This window comes from Salmo salar, chromosome ssa09 (genome assembly GCF_905237065.1).
Source record: "Salmo salar chromosome ssa09, Ssal_v3.1, whole genome shotgun sequence".
Taxonomy (NCBI): Eukaryota; Metazoa; Chordata; class Actinopteri; order Salmoniformes; family Salmonidae; genus Salmo; species Salmo salar.
Genome location: NC_059450.1, coordinates 11,398,511 through 11,425,485, shown reverse-complemented (window position 1 = coordinate 11,425,485; position 26,975 = coordinate 11,398,511). Strand labels below are relative to the sequence as shown.

Genomic DNA, 26,975 nt, shown 5'->3' with positions numbered 1-26,975 from the left:
GTGATAATACCATAGGCCACAGAAATAGAATCAAGATTATTTTTCTATGCCATAGGCGCCATGGAAGTATCTAGTCTTCTGAAGTCTGAGGATTCTACATCACTTTGAGCTGGAAAAAGGAAAGCCCCGATCCTTACTTCTAATACACATACTTTCAACTGTCACATTAGCAGTAGGCCTACTGTGCCTTACTGTGTGTGCCTATGTCTCTGCTGCATTCGCCTGTTTCTCTAGCCAAACATGTTTGAAAATGGTCCTGTAGTACCCAAATATACTTCAGTCTGAATAGTGTGGATGTACTGTACCATAAATGCCTTACCACTACCGTTGTATCTTTTGTGGAGACAGGCAGATGGAGAGACTACGTTAGCGAAGACATTGGCGTGTTTTCGGAGCAATGTTTCCCTGTCAGTTGGGCTTTGGGGTTGGTGCCCAGACATATGGACCTGTGGAAGACTGGGGCTCCAGCCACGGCTGAGTTTGCTCTAGGGCTGAAGGGGAATGTTAATGAAGCCAAGGCCCAACACCGAGGCTTACATTCCAAATGGCACCCGATTCCCTATATAGTGCACTACTTTTGACCAGAGCCTCTGATCAAAAGTAGTGCACTATATAGGGAATCGGGTTCAATTTGGGACATGTGACACCCACACACAGACCACCAGTATAGCTACTGGAGCTAGTTTTATTGGACAGTTGGACACTATATAATATACACGAGAGAATATTCCCAACATCTGAGAAAAGACATTTAAAAAACAAAGACATACAAATATTTCAACCTATCCTTGACATGTACTGTAAATACTATGTTAGAATAATTTCATACAAAAAAAACCATAATAAAACATTATATTAGGAATAATAGTAACATTCTGTTTGATATGTACGGTAAAAAAGAACCCATTTCCCATTCTCTTAATAAATATATACACATGAAGTACTCTGGTACAAAAAGGAGCTTCTACAGTACACAAGGACACATTTTTTCAAACATTTTCAAATGTAATGTTATCGCATTATTACTGTATCTGATGTGTGGATACAAAGACATAGGGAGAATCTGTCAATCTGAATGCGGTTGAACTTAACTATCTGACTTATTGGACTTTTCTATGCCGTAATAGACATTCGCAAATCTATTTTGTTGTGAGTCTGCAATCTATTCAGGCCATAGCTGAGTGAGTGAATGGTTGATACTTTTTCATCTACTTAATAGAAAACATGTAATACTTATGAAGAGGCCATATGCTAAAGCGGTATAAGGAAAAATGCCTGCTCTCGATTCTATTCAGAAATCCATGTGAAAACCACATGCAGTACATGCTCTTACTCAACACATACAGTAGCAACACACACAGATCATATCAACTGCCAGAATGAGTGTACATACATACTAAATACTGCCAGGATGTTTAGTATCAACAGTGAGCCAACCATCCCCCTCTATTTACAATACAATTCGTGTTTGCAATCCTTACTTTGTGTGCTAAATATCCTCTTTAATCGATTAAGATCTATCTTCAGTGCTATATTGAGTTCCACTGGGGGCAGAGACAATGCAGTCTGAGGCATAAGGATAGCTAGCCTGGACCCAGTTGTGTTTGTACTGTCTTGCTATGTTTGGCAAGACAATCACCATAGGAATTGGCAAGACAGCCCAAACCGATCTGGGACCAGGCTAAAGGATAGCATGCATCTCCAACCACTACTATGATGCTAATGCGAATGTAAAAAGCAGTGCATTATTAGCCTGTTTCTCTTACGTATTCCATGTACAATACAAAGATACAGAGAGAAAGTTGTCTGCATAGCGTGAGGTATTACAGCCACACAACAAATACTCCGCTCATAGTGTAACAAAGATTCTCAAATGGCCTTTACATATATATATATTACAAAACAAAGAGGGCTTCTTGTTAAAACTCGATTCTTATATACAAAAGGTACAAAAAAAATGTATCAAAAGTCTATATCAAGCCATCGACACAATGTCATCAGATAAGAGCAGTGGCTTTGTACCTTGGCTTAGTGACATTACAGATAACAAAAGAACACCGTCTCCCAGGTGGACAGTTAAGCCTTGTCCCAGATCGATTTCTGCTGTCTCAACAACTGCAATGATCATTGGCATGACCGATAACAACAGATCTGGGACGATGCTAGTGGACTTAAGATATTGCTAATAGTGTCAGACACATCCTGCTCCCGTTCGGTGACTGGGCTAAGGCCATGTGTAAACCACAAGTCTTTACATTTACAAGCTGCCCTATGTCCACACTCTTTGTGGACTGGGCGGTGAGAGTGTCAATCACTCCCCACCCCTCCCCTTTGGGCCAATCAGATTTCAGTCAGGGTGAGTTTGTACACGCCCCCTAGCTCCTCCACGGTGATCTGGAAGGTGTCTTCGTTGGAGTAGTGCTTGATAATGTTGTCATCCATGTTGACTAGAATCCTAACAGAGGGACAGATCGGGATGTCAGTATCACAGAAAGAGAGCATCTAGGCAGTCTATTTCCAAGGTTATTATGTAATACATAAAAAGCCTGATTCTCCACAAATATTACCTTGACTTGTTGTAGAAGGATCTTAAAATCATGGTAAATAGACTTAACCATGGACGTGAACCACTTACCCTTTCTTGCATTTCTTGTAGACTTTCCCCACTTTCTGGAGCGGCACGTTGTATTTCTCTGATATCTAGAAGAAGCGGAGCAACAAAGACTTGTTATCCAGTAGTCTCTTGTTTGAAAGAAGAGACAATGTACAGTATGTGAGGGTGGTTGAGATGTTAGAAATAGTATTTGAACCCAGGTCTGGTGCTTGCGCTGTATTGAAGTAACATTATGTTGCATACTTGTTTCTTTATTTGTATTATTTATAAACGCAACTCGCTGACTCCTTGGCAACGCAACTCGCTGACTCCTTGGCAACGCAACTCGCTGACTCCTTGGCAACGCAACTCGCTGACTCCTTGGCAACGCAACTCGCTGACTCCTTGGCAACGCAACTCGCTGACTCCTTGACAACGCAACTCGCTGACTCCTTGACAACGCAACTCGCTGACTCCTTGACAACGCAACTCGCTGACTCCTTGACAACGCAACTCGCTGACTCCTTGACAACGCAACTCTATGACTCCTTGACAACGCAACTCTATGACTCCTTGACAACTCCTTTATAATGTAACTCAATGACTGGGGTGGGGGGGGGCATTTTACAATGCCATAATGTTTTGTTTTGCATCTCCTATGAAAATAGACTATTTAAACAAATGAATCAGGTTGAATGACAGAAACACTTAACAGAAGCAAAATTCAACCAGGAAAGAGAAGAGACATGGGAAAAGACACATGTATGGTATCTTTGCCTCTCTTTGCCCCCCAGCTCTGTCACAACTCATTTGGCCTGTTGTGGACCCATATTGAGTTCCCCACAGCCTGGTGGCCCCTGCTGAGGGATGTCCCCTATACCGTTTGTCTTAGTGCACTATACCAGACAGACCCCCTAACCAGACAGACCCCCTAGCCACCACGGCCTCCCACCTGAAGGGAAGGCTTAATGATTATACAGCCAATCAGAGGACCCTACACGTGGCAATGCCTTGGTCCTCCTTGAGCACCCTTTCTCTTTCTCCATCCGACCCTCCATTTCATCTAGGTTGAGTTGTGTCTTCTCTCTCGCTCTCTCTGAGATGCTGGGTTGAATTAGGATCATCAAGCTGAGAGAGATAGATAGTGGCCATGGGTAATTGCAGGGTAAACGGGAGAGGAGTTTGTGTGGCAGAATGAGCCGTGACACAAACAGAGCCACCCACACTAGTGTCACTGGAGTGATGCGATGTGACCAGCCTCTCATAACGGACACCATATGGCTGGCTGTCTCCCTGTGTGTCCCTCCCTGACTGTCCCTATGAAATGCCACTAGGGACAGACTAACCCTATATCTAAGCCACTATCATGGTGGTTCTGTGGGTGTGAAGTTTGACTTTATGAGTAAAAGTGATCTGTTTCATGAACTTGAGTGGATTGTGGTTCTGAACCCGCAGTTGTTTAAAGCATGTTTTTGCACTAGGGTTCTGGGTTTGATTCCTGCACGGGCCATATACAATGACGATTAACTGTAAGGCACTTAGGGTAAAACTGTCTGCTAAATGACAATATTACTGTGTTATTACTATAATATTATGACTGCTCTAGTTGTATTGCGTAGAAACTTACAGCTTCCACCAGGCCTTTCAGTGTGGGGTTCTTCAGCATGACAGCGTCAAACACCTCATCGGTATCCTTACGCACGTACAGCAGGACTACATAGGCGAGAGGACGGGCACAGTGAGACATGTTGATCACACAATACACATAAATATATACACACAGATACACTCAAATGGGGATAGGTTTCACAAAACCAAAGTCATAGCAGGACACATCCCCAAATCACACAGCACATGAGCTTGTTGGCAGAGTCAGATATCGGTTTTGCTGAAGATAAGTGGCTTGACTGGTGGTGAGGCCCTTTATGTGAGTATGGACTGAGATTCTCACTATGTCCCTGTCTCAAGTGACTCATACCTCACACAGTGTTCTATCAGATCTGGGACATACGCACGCACGCACGCACGCACGCACGCACGCACACACGCACACACGCCACACGCACACACACACACACACACGGACGTCACGCCGTTTCCTAGCGAGCACCGCTTCCTCCTGTTACACACACACAGCAGTCTCACCCACAAACCACAATGATTAACTAACAACCATCTGCCCCTGTCGCCCAAGCACAGGACATTCCAGTCTGGGAAGTGGCCAAACTCAAGGCTCTGGTCCCTCTGTTACTCTGGTACCGGGAAGACAGAGTCATTAGACCAGAGATTTTGTCTTCTGCCCAGCCTCTTCCCAGACCTCTGGGTTAGCATTGGCAGGATGCCTAGTCAAACTCAGCCCCAGTCTGTCATCCTGAGCCAGGCAGCACACTGCTCAGGGAGGGCTGGAGTGTAACTTCCCACACGTGGAGGACACTTGGGCACTCATCATGCTGCCCACGTCCACCCACATTCACTCCAACATGATACTCAGAATAAATGTGCTCTAAATACATCTATTGATTTTCGGACACTAATTAAGATAAAGGGAATTTGGCAGCCCTAGTACAAGTGACTATAAAGGGGATTTTGACCAAGGGTGTGTGTGTCTACCGGTTCTCACAGTCTCACGTCAGAATTAGACGTTCATCCATGTTTCTCAAACGTCACATTTCAAACATGTTCCAAACGTCACATTTCAAACATGTTCCAAACGTCAAATTTCGAAGCGTTTAAGATTAAGTTTAGGCATTAACTCTGAATTTTTAAAGGTTAAGGTTAAGTTTAGACATTAACAGCAAATTCTTAAGGTTAGGCATTAACTCTGAATGGTTAAGGTTCAGGATAAGCTTAAAACAAAAATCTCAAAAGCAACTTTTGGAATCAGAGGCAGATGCTTACACCCATCCACCATCCCTGTCCACAAGACATTAGCAAAACCGAAACCTACTTCAAGGTAACAACGCTTAGTGTTGCCCCTAATTGCCGGTTTCCACGTCATCTCCCGACGTCCTCAGACATGGATAGACGTCAAATACTGACTTGTATCAGGGGTGACCTGGCCCGTGTGTGTTCTGACTTCAAGTTTCTGCAATGGTGACTATGACATCATTCGCTATAGTAAGCTTCCCCTACTACATACAAAAAAAAAGACTTTTCGATAATAGCTTCTCATTACAAACAGTGTGCAAAGAGGCGTGTGCGTGCGTGCATGCGTGTCCATATGCTGATAAAGGTTGAAGAGTGTGTGTCCTTGTGTGTGTGTGAATTGTGAGTGAGAGGTGAGAATGAACAGTGATATTGGGTTGTGTCGTCGTCGGAGGATTGGGGAATACAGCATGTGTGTGTTTCAGAGACTGGGTGAAAAGGCGTCAGCATGCTTCAGTTGGGCTGGTGCCTAGCCAAACGAGAAGACCTTCGCTTGAAAAGCGAGAAAAAAAGCGTCAATAGTACCGTTTGTCCATTTTGAGATGCCGTAGTCAGTATACACTTCCTCAAAATAGTCTGAATTAATCAAAGATAACTCAAGAAATCTGTCGTGCATTTTTACAGAGGAGATCTTAGTCACGCAATTTTACATCTAACTAAGATGTTTGGCGCAGTACTTCCCCAATTAAAAAATGTGCATGAAAACGAGTCGTGTCTCGTTGAATGACAAAGACTTTACTGAAGAATCTCTACTGTTGACCAATCACCGAAAAAGAGGCATAGAAAAAGTCCAAAACGAACAAAAATGTCACAAAATGTTGTCTTAATATATGCATGAACTCTACCGAACTGTTTGGGCTGGGAAGCATGCGGATGCCTTAATGAGTCATGTGATCTGTCTACGGGAAGTGATTTTTAAGGAGGGTAGGTGGCCTTCAGGGAGCAAGCCATAACATTCACAAAAACACACACACAATAACACAACCCTCCCTCAGCATACCTCCCCCTCTCTCTGGTCTCATACCAGGGAGGATGGTAAGTGAGTGTGAAACACCTTATCAGTAGTGCATACACAGTGTATTGGTGGACACACACACACACACACACACACACACACACACACACACACACACACACACACACACACACACACACGACTCAAATAGAAGACAAACACCACACATCATACCTTTCTTGGGCTCGTCTATTCTGGCCAGCTTATTGGGAGGGGAACCGAACTCATCCTCGTTGGCGTAGGGTAATTTCTTCATGCCCGAGCTGCTACAGACACACACACACACGACAAGTTGGCTTAGAGCGTTCACACACACACACACACACACCCACCCACCCGTTAAGCCTGTGAGGCCCTCTCCCAGAGAAGTAGCAGGAAGGTCCTAAGCCATACTGTCTTTATTCTCTCCAGCCGTTTTCCTTAAATCAAAATCACAAACAAACGAGTGTCAAATTAGTGTTTCCAGGAACTCACCTTTCCTCTCCATCTTCTTGTGAGAAGGGCTGCATGGAGAGAGAAAGAGAAGAAAGGGAGAGAAAGAGAAGAGAGGGAGAAAGAGGAAAAAAAGAGAGCAAGAAAGAGGGAGAGAAGAGAGTAAGAAAGGGAAGTGAGTGATATGGATCAAGGGTGAAAACACACATTCCTACATATCAAAGAGGGGATTTTATCTGATATGGACCGCATTGGGAAATAAGTGCAAGACTATAGGTTGATTGGATTTTGTGGGCAGTGAAAACAATCCTTGGGGAACTCTTCAATCAAATTTCATGACTGTTTTGGATATACTATATTTACAGTATTTTTAGTCACACTTTTAGGATTTTCTTGTTCAGTTCCCAACGAAGGCCATTATTGCAGCACAAGAGGAGTGATATCTCTCTGAACCCGACATAAACCCGGCAACTTGTGCTATAATCAATATTAGTTCTGGTCCAGGTTGTTATTGTGCACTCCTCTACTATGGTGTGGAGCAACGCACACTAACGACTCGGACCAGAGCTAAATCAAGGTAGGGTATTCTCAGAGGAAACCCAGTCACCCTGCTAATCAGTAACAGATAAAAGTGCTGGAGGTTTACTGGGTTGCTAATTTGGATCCAACTGCCAATTGTGCACCAAAATAAATGTTTTCCCTCCAGGCTGGATCAGAAAAGTAAACAGGAAAGGTTTATTTTCAGCTCAGTCCACTCAGCAGCGCCATGTGGCCCAGAAACCAGCGAACTCATTGAGCTGGGTCATGTTCATTAGGCAACAAACGGACTGAAACAGGGAGGGAACACTACCAATGAAAAACACAGATTTAGTTTTCTGTTGCAATAATGTTTCCAAACATTTAAACCTAATGAACAAGACCCTGGTGCCACTGTAGCCAACAGGGGGTAGTCAAAGTTAACATTCCACAGAGCCATATGGGTTCAGCAAAACAACTGTCTATCCTGATCATCAATGTTGGCACCAGACCCACTTTACAGACAACATTCTCAGAGCTTTGCAATGACTTGGGCCCTGTTATATACTAAAGCATCCTTCCTTACCAATTTCCTCGAGATATCAGTGATCTATTGAGGTTGAATAAGTGAAATCAAAAATGTGGCTTTGACCAATTTGGTCTGATTTCTGATGACCTCACAGCAGGAAGGAAGGAAGAACCCATTCATAGTGTTCAAACAGGGCCCTGGAACGTTTGGTCTCAACACACCTGAAAACATGTTAGATGGACTTCTTTTCTCTAAAAATAGAGGCAATATGCTTCACTCTAGGCTTCCTGCATCCAACCTGAGGGCCATGTGATGTCACGCTGCAGGGAGCACTGCTAGAGGTGTGCTGTTGGGTAATGATGAGAGACCTGACATACCACACGCATACAGACAGAGCTACACTACCCTCTGTCTCTTCTCACCTTGGCGTCAAACCAAGTCACAGGTGCAGTCTACTGTAGACATATAAATACCATTGATGTCCCGGGGATCTGCTGTGCATTATGGGGGATAAGGGTTGCATTATTTATTCAAAGAGCACTGGGCTTAAAATAATAAATGATGTTGAAAGTATATATATATATTTTTCTAAATCAGCTACAGATGCATAAGAGTGATTCCAAACATGTGTTGGTTCGTTGAAGCACCATGTAAGATCTTTAGCACATAAACACACACATCAGCCAATCCCAAGGCTAACTCGCCCCTATCAGAACACACTGGAAAGTCCCAGTCTGTATAACCCCTGATCCCATTATATTACAGGATTACAAAGTCCTGGCCAATTGGCAAGGCTATCCTGTGAGTTTTGATTGCCTTGAGGTCACCTTGTCCGGAGTTGTGAAACTGTTTACCCACCAGGAACTATGTGATGTGACCCACATCTTACCTTAAATCAACCAAAACAAAACTATGGCAGCATCTGAAACGGCACCCTAAAGCCTATATAGTGCACTTCTGTTGACCAAATGTAGTGTACTATATAGGGAATAGATGCACTTCTTTCTACTAAGGCCCATAGGGCTCTGGTCAAAAGTAGTGCACCTCATAGGGAATAGGGATCTCATACTGTGTTAACATGGCAGGAGTGGCCTGGCAAAGTGACAATGACATTGGCCAGGCACCAGATTCAAATACTCTCTTCTCTCTAATAGGCTCTTAAGCAGGAACAGCTACTTGTCCATGGTGATCTCATCTACAGCCCCTAGAGAGAAACAAGTCTCACTAACTACCAGGGGTTGGAACTGGTTCAGGGAACAGAACCAAAAACAGGAAAATAATAAACATTTGGGGAACAGAATCAGAACTGCAAATGAAAATGATCTATGCTGTGCTGGAACAGAACCGTTATTTTAAAAGCATGGGAACCGGTTAATAACATTATTTTAGGTTCTGGGAATTTTTTTCCAGTCCCACAAAAAAACGCAACAAATCGCCTATGCAAAGCCCTCACTCTGTCACTCAGAAATGTATTCCAGTGTCTGCCTGCCTGCCAGCTGAAAATCTTTGCCAGTGTGTGTCTAGTAGCCTACTGACTTTACAAGCGTAATTCAGAAATTAGGGAGAGAGATTTTTTATTAGAGAAAAATGTATTAACCTTTTCAATACTAGCTAAGGATACTATAGTTATCAAGTTTCACATTGGATTTATTAACTACAAAAAGGTAAGACGTGTTTTTATTTGAATTCTAGTGCTGCTCTGCACACACAAGCTTGTTAACTAGCTAGCTGGTCCAACGTTAAGTCAACTCTCTGAAGTTCAAAGACATTCAAAGTTCCTTCATATAAGCGGTATAAGGTATAATTCTGTGGGCCTAATTCAGATAACGCATGTCATAACAACAAGATGCCCAGCGCTTCAAGCCAAGCCGCCTCCTCTATCCTCTCTCACTCTCTCCCAACCTACAAAATTTCAGTTGCATCTTGCGATCTACACTTGTCTGTCCAATGCATGTAAATAGCTTACCCACTCCATAGCAAGCTGCTCTATCCACACTGATTGGTGAAGTCATTTATTGTCGAGCTAAATGTAAAAATTATTTGATTTCAGGGGTTTAAAAAGGAACAGCTACTATTTTGGGGTTTATGAACCGGTTCAGAACTTTATTTTGCTGGTCGGAACAGTGGAACGTTTTTTTTTTTTTAAATGGGGTTTTAAACCCTGCTAAGTACCACTCTCTGAGCAGCGAGCTCTAGCGCAACGATCCAGTGTGGTGTCTGGAATATGTCTTCAGACTGCCACCCTGACCCAATCAGCTGGGGAGGAGTGACCGATAGGAGGAGCGCTGGGTATGCAGGGTCACAAAACAGCACAGACATAACACATTCCCCTACAGGGTTACAAAAGTCCATAAACTTTCCCAAAATGTTCAAGTCGTCTGGAACTTCAACTAGTATTTCTGGAAAACCTGGGAATTTTGTGAAAGTTTCTGGAATAACGCAACCCTGATCCCCCCATAATGCACAGCAGATCCCCTGGGACATCAATGGTATTCAGGGCTTGGACTTTTAACAATGCATAGGCAGAGCCTCTACACTCTAAAGTAAGATAGCCTTAGGGGGATATCCAGCCACTAAAGAACACCTGGTATTTAGTGAAGGAATGTCAGAATGAGGGGCTCTTAGAAGTCTGAAGGAAACATTGAGGAGGTGGTTTGGACTCTTTGGTAGACAGGGGCTGGTGGGAGTAGCATTTAAATGCCAATTGATAAGATTAAGTATCATTGAATCTGCACCAATTACAGTATAATTTATTTAACCTTAAATTAACTAGACCAGTTGGTTAAGAACAAATTCTTATTTACAATGACGGCCTACACCGGCCAAACCCGGATGACGCTGGGCCAATTGTGTGCCGCCCTATGCGACTCCCAATCACGGCCGGTTGTGATACAGCCTGGATTCGAACCAGGGTGTCTGTAGTGACACCTCTAGCACTGAGATGCAGTGCCTAAGACAGCTGCACCACTCAGGAGCCCCCATTTTACCAGTACTCTATAGTAAATTCTACCTTGCACTTGCATGGCAATTAAGTAGGTAGTTAAAGTCGGAAGTTTAAATGTATTTGGCTAAGGTGCATGTAAACTCAGTTTTTCACAATTCCTGACATTTAATCCTAGTAAAAATTCCCTGTTTTAGGTCAGTTAGGATCACCACTTTATTTTAAGAATGTGAAATGTCAGAATAATAGTAGAGAGAATGATTTATTTCAGCTTTCATTTCTTTCATCACATTTCCAGTGGGTCAGAAGTTTACATACACTCAATTAGTATTTAGTAGCATTGCCTTTAAATTGTTTAACTTGGGTCAAACGTGCTTCCCACAATAAGTTGGGTGAATTTAGGCCCATTCCTCCTAACAGAGCTGGTGTAACTTAGTCAGGTTTGTAGGCCTCCTTGCTCACACACGCTTTTTCAGTTCTGCCCACAACTTTTCTATAGGATTGAGGTCAGGGCTTTGTGAAAGCCACTCCAATACCTTGACTTTGTTGTCCTTAAGCCATTTTGCCACAACTTTGGAAGTATGCTTGGGGTCATTGTCCATTTGGAAGACCCATTTGCGACTAAGCTTTAACTTCCTGACTGATGTCTTGAGATGTTGCTGCAATATATCCACGTAATTTTCCTCCCTCATGATGCCATCTATTTTGTGAAGTGCACCAGTCCCTCCTGCAGCAAAGCACCCCCACAACATGATGCTGCCACCCCCGTGCTTCACGGTTGGGATGGTGTTCTTCGGCTTGCAAGCGTCCCCCTTTTCCTCCAAACATAACAATGGTCATTATGGCCAAACAGTTCTATTTTTGTTTCATCAGACCGGAGGGCATTTCTCCAAAAAGTATGATCTTTGTCCCCATGTGCAGTTGCAAACCTTAGTCTTGCTTTTTATGGCGGTTTTGGAGCAGTGGCTTCTTCCTTGCTGAGCGGCTTTTCAGGTTATGTTGATATAGGACTCGTTTTACTGTGGATATAGATACTTTTGTACCCGTTTCCTCCAGCATCTTCACAAGGTCCTTTGCTGTTGTTCTGGGATTGATTTGCACTTTTCGCACCAAAGTATGTTCATCTCTAGGAGACAGAATGCGTCTCCTTCCTGAGCGGTATGACAGTTGCGTGGTCCCATGGTGTTTATACATGTGTACTATTGGCTGTACAGATGAACGTGGTACCTTCAGGCATTTGGAAATTGCTCCCAAGGATGAATCAGACTTGTGGAGTTCTACAATATTTTTGTAGTGGCTGATTTCTTTTGATTTTCCCATGATGTCAAGCAAAAGAGGCACTGAGTTTGAAGGTAGGCCTTGAAATACATCCACAGGTCCACCTCCAATTGACTCAAATGATGTCAACTAGCCTATCAGAAGCTTCTAAAGCCATGACATAATTTTCTGGAATTTTCCAAGCTGTTTAATGGCAGAGTCAACTTAGTGTATGTAAACTTCTGACCCACTGGAATTGTGATAGTGAACTATAAGTGAAATAATCTGTCTGTAAACAATTGTTAGAAAAATGACTTGTGTCAAGCACAAAGTAGATGTCCTAACCGACTTGCCAAAACTATAGTTTGTTAACAAGAAATTTGTGGAGTGGTTGAAAAACAAGTTTTAATGACTCCAACCTTAGTGTATGTAAACTTCTGACTTCAACTCTATAACTACGATGTATTCTAATTGCATGGCTGGTGTGGTCCACTTATGCAGCCTACATAATATGATTTATGTGGTATGCATACTTTGCATAACCCCTTCAATTCGTGACCTGGCCCAGGATGCTGCCTTTTGATACATATCTAGGGTCAGCTTACCCTGCCCAAATCCTAACCTTAACCAACAGAAGGTCAAATGCAAGACGGACCATAGATCAGTGTATAGGGGTACTCACATGGCGCTGAACATTGGAGAAGTGGATGTCAGGGATGAAGAGAACCGGCTGAGTCTCAAAGTCAGTCATCATCTTGAAAGATGTGACATCATTACGCTTCTGAAGGATAGGGACTTTGACATCACCATCTGTGGGTGGGGGGGGAATCGAAAATGACAAATGTTGAGACTTGTTGCAAGAATAGGTCATAAACAAAAAAAGAAACGTCCTCTCACTGTCAACTGCGTTTATTTTCAGCAAACTTAACATGTGTAAATATTCGTATGAACATAACAAGATTCAACAACTGAGACAATATCTGAACAAGTTCCACAGACATGTGACTAACAGAAATGGAATATTGTTTTCCCTGAACAAAGGGGGGGTCTAAATCAAAAATAACAGTCAGTATCTGGTGTGGCCACCAGCTGCATTAAGTACTTCAGTGCATCTCCTCCCCATGGACTGCACCAGATTTGCCAGTTCTTGCTGTGAGATGTTACCCCACTCTTCCACCAAGGCACCTGCAAGTTCCTGGACATTTCTGGGGGGGAATGGCCCTATCCCTCACCCTCCGATCCAACAGGTCCCAGACGTGCTCAATAGGATTAAGATCCGGGGTCTTCGCTGGCCAGGGCAGAACACTGACATTCCTGTCTTGCACGAAATCACGCACAGAACTTGCAGTATGGCTGGTGGCATTGTCATGCTGGAGGGTCATGTCAGGATGAGCCTGCAGGAAGGGTACCACATGAGGGAGGAGGATGTCTTCCCTGTAACGCACAGCGCTGAGATTGCCTGCAATGGCAACAAGCTCAGTCCGTTGATGCTGTGACACACCACCCCAGACCATGACGGATCCTCCACCTCCAAATCGATCCCGCTCCAGAGTACAGGCCTTGGTGTAACGCTCATTCCTTCGACGATAAACGCGAATCCGACCATCACCCCTGGTGAGACAAAACCGCGACTCGTCAGTGAAGAGCACTTTTTGCCAGTCCTTACAACAGGCCTACAAGCCCTCAGTCCAGGTTCTCTCAGCCGATTGCGGACAGTCTGAGCACTGATGGAGGGATTGTGCGGTCCTGGTGTAACTCGGGCAGTTGTTGTTGCCGTCCTGTACCTGTCCCGCAGGTGTGATGTTCGGATGTACCGATCCTGTGCAGGTGTTGCTACACGTGGTCTGTCCATCCTGTCTCCCTGTAGCGCTGTCTTAGGCGTCTCAGTACGGACATTGCAATTTATTGCCCTGGCCACATCTGCAGTCCTCATGCCTCCTTGCAGCATGCCTAAGGCACTTTCACGCAGATGAGCAGGGATCCTGGGCATCTTTCTTTTGGTGTTTTTCAGAGTCAGTAGAAAGGCCTCTTTAGTGTCCTAAGTTTTCATAACTGTGACCTTAATTGCCTACCGTCTGTAAGCTGTTAGTGTCTTAACGACTGTTCCACAGGTGCATTTTCATTCATTGTTTATGGTTCATTGAACAAGCATGGGAAACAGTGTTTAAACCCTTTACAATGAAGATCTGTGAAGTTTTGGGGATTTTTACAAATTATCTTTGAAAGACAGGGTCCTGAAAAAGGGACATTTCTTTTTTTGCTGAGTTTATAACACTGAACAAAAATATAAATGTAACATGTAAAGTGTTGGTCACATGTATAATTTTCCATATGCACAAAAAGCTGATGTGTGTGTGTGTGTGTGTGTGTGTGTGTGTGTGTGTGTGTGTGTGTGTGTGTGTGTGTGTGTGTGTGTGTGTGTGCTTGCGCCTACGTGAGTCTATGCTCAGTGGGCACTCACATGCTCCCATACTGGCGCTGAGGTCAGTGCACTTGCCCTTCCTACGAGACTGCTTCCTCTCCTCGTCTCTGATCTTCCTCTCAGCTCCCTTGTCACAGAACACCTTGATCTGGCAGAAGGCTCGGTGGATGGGCTTGTTACTGCGGTTGTTGTAGCTATAGGTGTCTATCTGCAGGTTCAGGGGAAGGCCCTTCACCCCCTTCTGGGAGGAGAAGTCTGTGCTGAGGCAGTTGACCGAGATGAAGATCTGAGGAAGAGGAGGAGGATTTAGGATGTTGTTTTTAAGTGGTCATTTTAGTTGTTGGGTAATTCAGGTAATTCAGGGGGGGTTACCATTGCCTCACTATTTTAAACACCATAGTGATTGTGCACAATGCATGGTACAGTATCTTACACTTTTAGACCCTGCTCATTCTGTGTAAAATCAGATTTTTATTGTTTTCGGAAGAAAAAAATAATCGATAAAACGCAAATGGGAAAATTGGATTGTATTCTTTGTTAATGATTGATGTTCCATGCACAGTAAATTAGGTCATATTTATTCGAGAGCATTCCCACTGGTTCCACTCCCGTTGAATTCTAAGGAGCATAGTATCTCTTTGTCTGGTTCGTTGTTTATGTACGTGCAGTCTTCACTGAACTAGTGTGTGTCTCCCTCTGTTGGCAGACCGTGGTAATTACACGTTGACTCAGTTCTACTGACAACTACTAAAACAAGGTTTGCTGAAAGCAATTTCAATACATCGCTTTCTTTAGAAAGTACTATTTCAATATGCTTACTTAATATTCTAACCACTATACTGAGAGATTTTAACTTCAAGTTTGCACAGATATCATGTAGTTACAACTGTTAATTTCTATAATCACATAGTAACTATATATTAACTACATTTTGTAGTTCATCTAAAGCTGATTTTGACTTGTTTTCTATATATGATGCTTGCTTTAATCAAATAGCCGACTGGTTAACCAAAGTAGTAAGTCATTATTTGACTTCATGTAAAGTCATGTCTGTCGCAACATAGTCTCATGAGCTACATGTTCCATTTCAACGTTTTTGCTATTACACATCTTCAGTAAAGATGATCTCATCGTATAATGAGCCATTCTCACGATCCTAGGAGTATGTTCTATCAAGAAACTCAAAGGGTGTGAACATTTGGGAAAGGCTGCTCCTACTTCTGTTTCACTTCCGTCTCCCCAAGTAAACTGTGTGTGCCTACGTTTCAAATCACCAGAGGGCACAGCGAGAGAAGGTAAAGCGTCTTTCGCGCACGTGCACACACACACACATGCATCCTATCAAACGTGTCCTATCAGTCTTACACATCATCCTTAGTGCGAAACCTTACACCTGGCTCATCTGTGGCTCTTACCAACAGGCAGTGTGGTGCATACACAAAGGTGATTGTACACAGTACAAACAGGTGATTATACACAGTACACACACAAGGATGAACATCCTCTATCCTATGGACACAGGCCTCGGGTCACGAGACGAGAAGACCCACATCCTGGTTATGCGTGTGTTTGTCTGTGTGTCTCCGTCAGGGGATCGAAGGGATAGATGAACTGTCGTGTCTGCCCGTCTATTTGTTGGCCTAATTCTGTTAGCATCCCAGTCTAACGGTCGAACGATCAACAGTAGCAGTGTCCGAGCACTACACGAAGACAAAGCACCAGCTAAAACCTCCGGGAGGTTGGCAGTTGACACCATCCCTCACAACCAAACAAACTGGTCAGGAACAGTGAAATACTGCTCTTGCCTCGAACCCGGTCGGACAGGATTCCATCGCTAGCTGTCAAATCCAGTTTTCTGCCCCCCTGCCGTGTTTCCTCATTCCAACTCCCATTGTTAGGCTCGGCTTAGCCCCTAAGGCCTCCCTTGTATGCGCATCACATCAGCTCAACAATGGGGATGACAGGTAAAACGAGTCAAGAATGTGGCCTCAACGGCAGACAAACACCTACCGATGTAGCTGTAGACTACCTCCGACCTGTGTCTACGGTCTCTATGCAACTGAAGCACCCAGCATACAGGAAAAACTCCCTCAACTCCCTTAGGAACAATAAACATATTTTTTCTTCTATCAAAACTCGAGGGACCACTTCCATAATGGGCATTTAGAAGAAAATAAAGGACAAAGCATGTGACGATATCTTTTTGACAAATTGGTCCGAATCACCTGACACCTTTGATGGCCAAGACACATCCTAACCTTTAGATCAAGGAAATGCAGTCTATTTTTGGAAGAGTCTTCTGCCGCTGTCACAAAGAATGTTTATGGTTTATTAAGGAAGTAGTGATCAGGTTTACACCTAATCCTTTAAAAACACTTCTCATCATTGTCTAGGACAAAGATCTGTCCTCACATTCCCCATAATCCCTAGCCGCGTCCTCAGAGCATGCGTAGAACAGCTGGCTGGAGTGTTTACGAACATATTCAATCTCTCCCTATCCCAGTCTGCTGTCCCTACTTACTTCAAGATGTCCACCATTGCTCCTGTACCCAAGAAAGCAAAGGTAACTGAACTAAATGACTATCGCCCTGTAGCACTCACTTCCGTCATCATGAAGTGCTTTGAGAGGCAAGTTAAGGATCATATCACCTTCACATTACCCGACACCTTAGACCCACTGCAATTTGTCATAATGCCCCAATAGATCCACAGATTATGCAATTTCCATCGCACTGCCCTATCCCATCTGGACAAGGGGAATACCTATGTAAGAATGCTGTTCATTGACTACAGCTCAGCCTTCAACACCATAGTACCCACCAAGCTCATCATTAAACTCGAGGCCCTGGATTTGAACCTCACCCTGTGCAACTGGGTTCTGGACTTCCTGACGGGCCGAGCCCAGGTGGTGAAGGTAGGCAACAACACCTCCACTACAGGGGTCCCACAAGGGTGCGTGCGCAACTCCCTCCTGCACTCCCTCTTCACCTATGACACACCTCCAACTCGATCATCAAGTTTGCAGACTACACAACAGTGGTAGGCCTGATTACCTACGATGACGATATAGCCTACAGGGAGAAGAGCGCCCTGGTGGAGTGGTGCCAGATAAATAACCTCTCCCTCAATGTCAACAAAATGAAGGATCTGTTCGTGGACTTCAGGAGACTGCAAAGGGAGCACGCCCCACATTGACAGGGCCGCCGTGGAGAAGATGGAACGCTTCAGGTTCCTCAGCGTACACATCACTGACAATCTGAAATGGTCCACCCACACAGTGTGGTGAAGAAGGCGCAACAGCGCGTCTTCAACCTCAGGAGGCTGAAAAAATTAGGCTTGGCCCCTAAGACCCTCACAAACATTTACAGATACACCATTGAGAGCATCCTGTTGGGCTGTATCACCGCAACGGTAAGGCAACTGCACCGTCCGCAGGGCTCTCCAGAGGGTGGTGCGGTCTGCCCAGCACATCACCGGGGGCACACTGCCTGCCCTCCAGGACATCTATAGCACCCGGTGGTACAGGAAGGCCAAGAAGATCATTAAGGACCTCAACCACCCGAGCCACAGCCTGTTCACCCTGCTATCATCCAGAAGGTGAGGTCAGTACAGGTGAACGTACTTTGGTGCAAAAAGTGCAAATCAATCCCAGAACAACAGCAAAGGACCTTGTGAAGATGCTGGAGGAAACAGGTACAAAAGTATCTATAGCCACAGTAAAACAAGTCCTATATCAACATAACCTGAAAGGCCACTCAGCAAGGAAGAAGCCACTGCTCAAAAACCGCCATAAAAAAGCCAGACTACGGTTTGCAACTGCACATGGGGACAAAGATCGTACTTTTTGGAGAAATGTCCTCTGGTCTGATGAAACAAAAATAGAACTGTTTGGCCATAATGACCATTGTTATGTTTGGAGGAAAAAGGGGGAGGCTTGCAAGCCGAAGAACACCATCCCAACCGTGAAGCACAGGGGTGGCAGCATCATATTGTGGGGGTGCTTTGCTGCAGGAGGGACTGGTGCACTTCACAAAATAGATGGCATCATGAGGGAGGAAAACTATGTGGATATATTGAAGCAACATCTCAAGACATCAGTCAGGAAGTTAAAGCTTGGTCGCAAATGGGTCTTCCAAATGAACAATGACCCCAAGCATACTTCCAAAGTTGTGGAAAAATGGCTTAAGGACAACAAAGTCAAGGTATTGGAGTGCCCATCATAAAGCCCTGACCTCAATCCCATAAAAAATGTGTGGGCAAAACTGAAAAAGCGTGTGCGAGCAAGGAGGCCTACAAACCTGACTCAGTTACACCAGCTCTGTCATGAGGAATGGGCCAATATTTACCCAACTTATTGTGGGAAGCTTGTGGAAGGCTACCCAAAATGTTTGACCCAAGTTAAACAATTTAAAGGCAATGCTACCAAATACTAATTGAGTGTATGTAAACTTCTGACCCACTGGGAATGTCATGAAAGAAATTAAAGCTGAAATAATGCTCTACTATTATTCTGACATTTAATCATTCTTAAAATAAAGTGGTGATCCTAACCGACCTAAAACAGGGAATTTTTACTAGGATTAAATGTAGGAATTGTGAAAAACTGAGTTTAAATGTATTTGGCTAAGGTGTATGTAAACTACCGACTACAACTGTACACACACACGTGTGTGTGTGTGTGTGTGTGTGTGTGTGTGTGTGTGTGTGTGTGTGTGTGTGTGTGTGTGTGTGTGTGTGTGTGTGTGTGTGTATATATATATTTATAATCCGGACTCCGACATTGATCGTCCTAATATTTCTATATTTCTCAATTCGATTATTTTACTTTTAGATGTGTGTATTATTAGATATTACTGCACTGTTGGAGCTAGGGACAGAAGCATTTTGCTACACCCGCAATAACATCTGCTAAATATGTGTATGCAACCAATACTAATTTCATTTGATTTGATGTGTTTCTAAGGTAAAACAAGTTGACCTACAACTTTCTCTCCAACTCCCTTTACCCTTTTTCCTCGCATTTCCTGTATCTCACCTTAGCCTCCTCGTTGATGTCCCAGGTGAAGGATATGGCATTGTATGAGATCTCCTCAATGTTGCTGATGGTGTTGAAGCTCTCCTTGTAGTCAGCTAGGAAGCACAGGACACATCATGGACTGTACTGTTAGCATTGACATTAGACTTTTAATGAAAAAGGGCTGCAGTTGTGGCTAAGTTATGAAACTAAGTTGGCTAAGTTGATGTATGGAGAGGTGGAAGGAGACTTTGATATTTTATTGGAGGAAGGATGGCAGTATTTTAAGGATATGGTTGATTTCATTGTCTTAGGAGCATTGCATAAGAATGAAGCACAGGTCAGTAGCTTGTTTCAGATACAACTAGTAAAAATGTGCTCCCAGCCTGGTGAAGTCCCAACCCACAACTTAGCTGTTTGATAAACAAACAAGCTTTTTGTCCTCAAAGGTGTGGATAAAAAAAAAATATCGTACTTCTAAGTCATTCGGAATTGTTTTCAAAATAACACAAGAAAACAGGAAATCAAGGTGCTTGGTTCTCCAACATTACGTTCTGACAAATCCCAACCAACTTCCTTAATAGGAATCACCAATACACTCACACCTTGGCCTATAGTACAAACCACACTGTTTAAGTAGGGCGCCTCTACATTTCTGACTGACTGACTACTTTAATCCAAAGCAAGCAGAGTATCAACAGTAACCTTTCGCCCATAGTCCTTCCATCAAAGTCAGACTGCATGTGAGACAATGCACTTTCCTCTGTCAAGCAGAACAAACCTTTCTTTTCACAGTGTGTGCGTGCAGAGTAAGATTGATCAGTCTACCTCCAGAGAATTAAGTTGCTGTATTGTCCTGACAGGGAGCTACCATGGGTCCCAGGGCAACTTGCCTTGTCCCATTTCCACCCACACTCTCACCCGCCCTCATCCAATCAGGTGTATTGTTCTAAAGAGGTTTGTTAAGATTCAACCAATGAGAACATGGCCTGTATTCATAAAGAGTCTCAGAATCGTATTCATGAATAAGATTACGATTATATGGACTAGGGAGAACTCCTACTCTGAGACACTTTCAATACAGGCCCAGTTTATCCACATTGGGTGGATCTGTCTGTCTCGCTCCTTGGCGAGCTGGCTGCCTCTCCTTGAGCTGAGACAGAGACAGCATGTGACAGGAGGGAGGAAATGGAGGGTGATGGTTGCACAACAAGTCAGGGAACAACAGTGAATCACACCAGTGGCAGTGCAGGTTGGTATGGTAAGAGTGTCAGGTAGATATGATCGAATGCCTACATTACCATTCAGGCAGTACTTCTGGAGACTTTATGTAACATAAGAAACTACGGCCTGATTTAATAAGCATTTGTAATGCGAATTTTGCATCTGTTATTTCCCAGTGGTAATAAAAACAGGTTCATGAACAATCTTTAAGGGTAAAGCAATTCATGGTTTAGCCAGTTTTTTTTGCTTTTCTTTGAAAACTTGTAGCAACTTGTGCTTCGCACCGTAAATCTGGCCTTTAATGTATTCGCTAGGCCTTTAAACTTCCCTTTAAGAGTTCTTGTGGAGATTTGTGTGATGTAGACTACAGTAGCATGGGCTCTTACCAATATCAAGACACCTCTGCTTGGCCGTGTGCTGTCTGGAGTGCCAGTACTTCCAGTGCTTCAGCTGGTCGTCTCTGCACTTCTCTTCCCCGAACACCACCATCACCACACTCTAAAACGGAGCACACAATCGCAGAGCCATCAAACATCTTCGCCCAACTGACACGTTCAATTTAACGAGATCAGACCGGTTAGTAGCCAAACGCTACTATTAGCATAAGAGCTCCCGACTAAGCCCAAGATTTCTCTGTTTATTCTGTCTAACTTTTCGCCAGAGGTATCTTTTACATGAGAGACCTACTCGTGTCGTGTATTGGTACTTGAACAATGAGGCTAGACTAGCTAGCTTGGTGGTGTGGTCTTACCCTGACTTTGCTGATGGGGTGGTGGAGCACCTTGCTGTTGTCCATCTCCCTGAGGCTGATGGGGTAGAACTGACCCTTGTTCAGGTACGTCATGGTGCCGTCACCCGTCTTCTGACGCAGCGACTTGGAAGCATCCACGGTGTACTCAAAATTATTCCTAATAGAAAAATCAGTATTGGTTCCAATAGTACATTTGTATTTTCCTTGAGGGAAAGAGTAGCCTGAAATCCAGACACGTTTTTTTTGCCGACATTCCACTACTTGTACTCTGTGTCATATGTTTGGCACAAAACAGGTCTGGATTTCAGGCTAGGGAAAGGGTAGGCCTACACATTAAGGCCACACTCATCAAGCCCTTCCCGTTGACCAAATCCTCATAGTGTCACAGAGGCCCTGTTAACATTGGGTTTGGCATTGTGCCTTTTACACTGAGGGAATCTGGTGACTCCCAGGTAACTGTAGTGAATGAGGCTATTCCCGGGAGTCTTCTATCAGGGCCTAAATGGCGACGGCGGGCGGCCAGCGGGCTTACCCCGGCACGGTGTCAAAAGTGCTGTATTCCTCCGGCGCGATGGAGGCCAGGCGTAACTGGAGATCCCCTGGGAAGGAGAACACCTGCAGAACACAAAGAGGAGAGAAGGAGAGGGGCTGGATTTAGACAAGCATCCATGACGAGGCTGTAGCTAGTGCTTTCAGGGGTTAAAGGGAGTCTAGGGAGCTCTCGCTCTCTCTCTCTTGCCCTCTTTCTCTCTTTTTTAGTGAAGGGGAAACAAACCACTTCCCTTCCAATCCCTCCCTCCCCTGTGTGAAGGGGTTTGTGTTGGGTTATCCCTTTCCAAGGTAATCCCCCTCCAGGTTAAATAGAGAAAGAGAGAGAGGAGAGGAGACAGAAAGGGCTTGGGCTATTGTAGGGGGGAAATAGTACAGCACTTTATTGTGTGGGCGAGACAATGGCATAATAACACGCTGGTTCGCTATTTTGGCATGTTCAAATAAAACAGGGAGGGCTGAGACCCACCGTTGTAGGCTCTAGAGGCTCAGGTAAAAGGGGGAGAGAGAGAGAGAGAGAGATCTGAAAGTGGGGGAGGGGTGGGGGAGTTTTAGATTAGAGAAGAGCCTATTGGTTTCTTGTTGTTGTGTATGTGTACACACACCTCTTGGGAACTGTCCTTATAGTTCTCTGGGAAGGTGGAGTCGGGGGTGCGTGTCTGGGTGCTGGGGCTGAACTGGCTGTGGGTGAGCTGCCGGGCGAACTCCACCGTGTGGCTGTCGGACTCGGAGCAGTGGTTGGGGACTGTGACAGAGAAGCCATTGGAGGACCCCTCCATCTTGATGTTGGGGTAGTTGGGGACGGTGGCGATGGAGACGGTGACAGTGGTGTCCGGGGAGGGGAAAGGGACTCCCCTCTTGTTGTCCTGGCCATGCAGCTGGTTGGGCAGGAGAATATTAAAGGGCCCTTTCAAAACCTGGATCCTGCTCTCCGCTGATGCCATTGAAGCCTCTTGCAGGGGGGCCATCAAGTGCCTGAGCAAGAACAATTAATAATAACAATTAAAAAACAGGGCAGGTAAAATGTCAGTGGTTTAATATGAAATAAGGACCATAGACAGTGTGGTGGCAAGGTGGGGTGTAGGTAACGCGCTCACTTCCATCCATCCAAATACACCCCCCCCACACACACACACACACACACACACACAGAATCAAAACAATGCATCACCATGGCAAATTCTGGTTTGTAAAAAGGATGTTATACCTACATGTACCTTTTGTTGGGATCTACATCAGAGCCCAGTGAGTCTGTCTTGGTCTGAGATATTGTTCTCTTATCCCGGGGAACCTGCATGGGAAGGTAAACACAGCCACTGTGAGTTTGACCACATCCAAAAGAACCAACTCTGTCTACATGGAAAACTAAACGACAACCAGTCTGTGCTGTGGCCGCTTCACAAATGAAGTCTGGAAGACACAGGTCTTAAGTGAAGCTACTTCAGTGGTTTAGTTTATAGACCGTACTAGTGGATGTGGATTTATAAATCATTAATAAAAACACATTGGTTCGAATTGTGTGATCGTCATTTTGATGCTTGCCAAGTAGGGGGCTTATTTGTGGCTGTGCTGCTTTTAATAATCAATTGATAATAATCAATTACAGTGCAGCCATAAACCTTACCGGAGTGTCACGACACCTGTGAGGGAACACAGTACCTGTACCGGTAATAACCAGCATTGGTTCTGTCACTTCTATGTTACCTTGTAGTAGTCGTAGAGCAGGCCCAGGGCTGCGGCGCTGTCTTCGTCCCCGTTGATGCTCATCATGGCCTTGGTGGCGGCCGTCAGGGGGTTCTCCAGGAACGACTTCCACGCCTCGTCCTCGTTGGTGAATGGCCGCCGCTGACTGTAGCTGGGCTCATTCTGCAGCACCAGGACTGCCCTCTTACTGGAGGGGGAGGTTAGGAGGAGTGCCGTCACAATGTAAACGGGAGAAAGCAACTCACGTGCTACATACAGTACATGTCAAAACCAGGAGCTGCATGATAATCAGAATAACAAGCTGCACATTAAAGATGGACTGAGTTAGAAATGTGTAGTTAACAGGGCCCCGTTTCTCCACCTGGTCCTTTCAGATATCAGACATACGCCAGACTGACGGCACGTAAATCAACAGGCAGTCAGAGCAACAATCAATGCCTTGTTCACAACCGACTAACTGGTTGGAGAGATCAACAATGTCACACTTTATCTTCCAGACCTGTTGTACAAGCAAGACGATTGTGCAACAAATCTCAGCAACTTGTGAGATGATGGCGTCTCGGAGAAAAGCCTCTCTACTGGCTCTTCCAGTGTGACAGCTCATGATGATCAACAGTTTCCTGTTCGTTATCCGTCTGCCGTTAAGTGTTTCCTATTGGTTACCTGTCTGTTATCTACACAGAAGGATCCAGTGCAACATTCCAGGGTTTACCAGACTGAGTTGTTGTTTCATTTTTTAGAGAACCTGTTTGAGAACATTTATCGCCGCCATCATCATCATCATCATTTTATTCTGGCTGGTCAAGGTCAATGTATTATTAATAATCCAATATCTAATTGCTTCATTCACGAACTGTTTCCCTGGTAAAATTGAGGCGTTAGTGATATGCAACCCGATAGATTCGCTATTAACTTGCAATATAATTGATAGGATACGCAATAACGTTACATTGTTAAAACAAAGCAGCATGAGCGTTTTTATACTTGGGAAAAAATAATTGAATTGGACACTGGATAAATAGCGTTGTCTACATTGCTTTTCCAGAAAGGTTGAAGAGGAACCCCAATTGCCTCACACACTGCATTTGGATGTCCCATGAAATAAACTGGCCTAAATTACACATTTTAAATTTCGAATTACATTATAAACATATTTATAGGCCTACCCCCCCTCCCCTTCTACTTTTCAACAATGGCCTGTTTGTGAATATCAAAATCCCTTCTTTTTTATATATATATATATATATATATATATATATATATACAGTCACTGGACGAATCATTTATTTTGACAATTATTTAGTTGATTGAGATAGTGAATGTGTGTGTGTGTGTGTGTATATATATACACACACACATTCACTATCTCAATCAACTAAATAATTGTCAAAATAAATGATTCGTCCAGTGACTGTATGTCTGTCTGCAATACAGCGGGGAGAAAGCTTGCTTACATTGTTCCTTTGACTATAGTGGCCAACGCCTAATAGGTGTACGATTTCACTGGAGTCAACAGTCTCATTGTCATTGCCCTCAGACAAAATACATCCACATTTGAGCAAAGATTTTAAAAAATATATATTATACAAATAATTATTCATATTTTTTTTTTAAATTCAAATGTCATTTCCGATTAGAAATGCCATTACAAGCATGGATTAGGAATCACAATGCATTTCAAACCTAAAATAAAATAGGAAAACATATGCATAATGCCTCAACTTCAACAAAGTAGCCTAAAACAATAGGTAAAACGTATGGCTCGCTATGGTAAAGCCAAATCAAACACCTCCAGGGGTATTATTAAGACACATTTCTTAACATTTAAAGTCGAACCACATAATCAAATAATGAACCGCACATCAATAACACACACGGAACCGCAGAAGGTTGCTCGGGAACAGGCGCCTGAACGAGCACGACAGGTGGAGAGATACAGTACACCTGTGCCGTACAGGCTGGAACACGACAAGTGAAACTGCTTGTAAGCTCTCAATGGCGCTCTCACGGATCCCAAGCACGATAAATACAGATACTGAATCATACTCGTTTTGGCAGACAGGCAAAAAGTTAACTTTCCCACACTCCAGGGAACTCTATTAGAATCCACCTGCACCAGGTAAAACCCCCTAAAAAAAACCAGTCAAATATCGACGGGTCATTATTGCACCAAAGCAGAGAACGCTGTATGAGTTCAACACGTTGGTTCTGCCGGACTTCCAGTCGTGATTGAAAAACACTTACTTGTCATGCTCCTGTGACATCTCGGTTGGTAGAACTGGACTTTCTAGTTAGTACTGTAAATCCGATCCGTCTTCTTTCCGCAGGAAAAACTAAATTGCGACTTGGGATGAGGGCCACAGTAAAAGTGTCTCGAACGGGTTTTGTCGGCTTTTCTCGCTTTTGGGGTATAGTGTGAGAATATGAGCCCGGTTTTACCTGTGACAGGGCATCGGATTGGATTACAACGCGGTAAGGGGTGGAGCCCAATACTCAATAACGTGTTGGTACTTTGTGTTGCTCTACCTGTGGGCTTGGTTCATTAAGAGAGGAAGACCATGAGGAGGAGAGGGACACAGAAAGTGACAGAATTAAAGGTGACCCACAATGCAGTGCTTTTATTGTAGCCTATACTATCTATCACAATTTGTACTATTTTAGGATAAGAAAATGCTCAATTCTAGTTTGCATACATGTTGACTTTAGATAACCATCAAGCTATAGAACAACGACACGACGCAACCAGTGTCAGCACTTAATTAGATCTCACTTGTGTAAAGTGGTTGATTGCTTTAGCTAACAGCAGGCAACTTAAAAGGCATATCAGAGTGCCTGTGGTCAAGCTCACCAAAGGCTTCTAGGGTGATAATACTATAATAATTTTGGGGGTGCTTATATTTGTCCTGTTACACACACGTTTTTTTTTACATATCCCAACTCTCCCAGAGACACCAATGGGGTTACGGTTAAATGCCTTGCTCAAGGTGCACAGAGACAGATTTTTTTTTTTTTTTTACCTTGTCGGCTCTGGTATACAAACCTGCAACCTTTCAGGTTACTGGCCCAACGCTCTAACCTCAAGGCTACCTGATGGGATATTAGT

At 44.0% G+C, this 26,975-nt stretch overlaps 1 protein-coding gene across 8 annotated transcripts; it reads right to left on the bottom strand.

Moving 5' to 3' along the window:
- Positions 1-665: 665 nt before the first annotated feature.
- Positions 666-26,474, bottom strand: grhl1 (grainyhead-like transcription factor 1). Of its 8 annotated transcripts, none has more exons than XM_045723384.1 (15): positions 26,117-26,474; positions 23,873-24,059; positions 23,380-23,459; positions 22,774-23,143; positions 22,152-22,234; positions 21,620-21,776; positions 21,255-21,366; positions 19,666-19,760; positions 14,706-14,916; positions 12,891-13,018; positions 7,008-7,036; positions 6,708-6,796; positions 4,221-4,306; positions 2,636-2,700; positions 666-2,455 (listed from the first exon to the last, which is right to left on the bottom strand). In XM_045723384.1, exons 1-15 carry the CDS (start codon positions 26,134-26,136, stop codon positions 2,341-2,343), a joined length of 1,827 nt encoding a protein of 608 aa, XP_045579340.1. In that variant the 5' UTR covers positions 26,137-26,474; the 3' UTR covers positions 666-2,340. The 8 variants fall into 8 exon arrangements, with proteins under 8 accessions (XP_045579340.1, XP_014065711.1, XP_014065709.1 ...); XM_014210236.2 differs by having other exon boundaries at positions 23,386-23,459; positions 26,117-26,471; XM_014210234.2 differs by having other exon boundaries at positions 6,708-6,799; positions 26,117-26,470.
- Positions 26,475-26,975: the final 501 nt, after the last annotated feature.

Bases quoted from the DNA above. Each gene is read 5' to 3' on its own strand.
- grhl1 (XM_014210230.2), bottom strand. From the start codon at position 26,136: ATGTCACAGGAGCATGACAA. The intron at 21,777-22,151 runs GTAAGCCCGCTG...TTTTTCTATTAG, and splicing joins ACTTTTGACACCGTGCCGGG to GAATAATTTTGAGTACACCG. The intron at 14,917-19,665 runs GTGAGATACAGG...CCTCTTCCTCAG, and splicing joins ACATCAACGAGGAGGCTAAG to ATCTTCATCTCGGTCAACTG.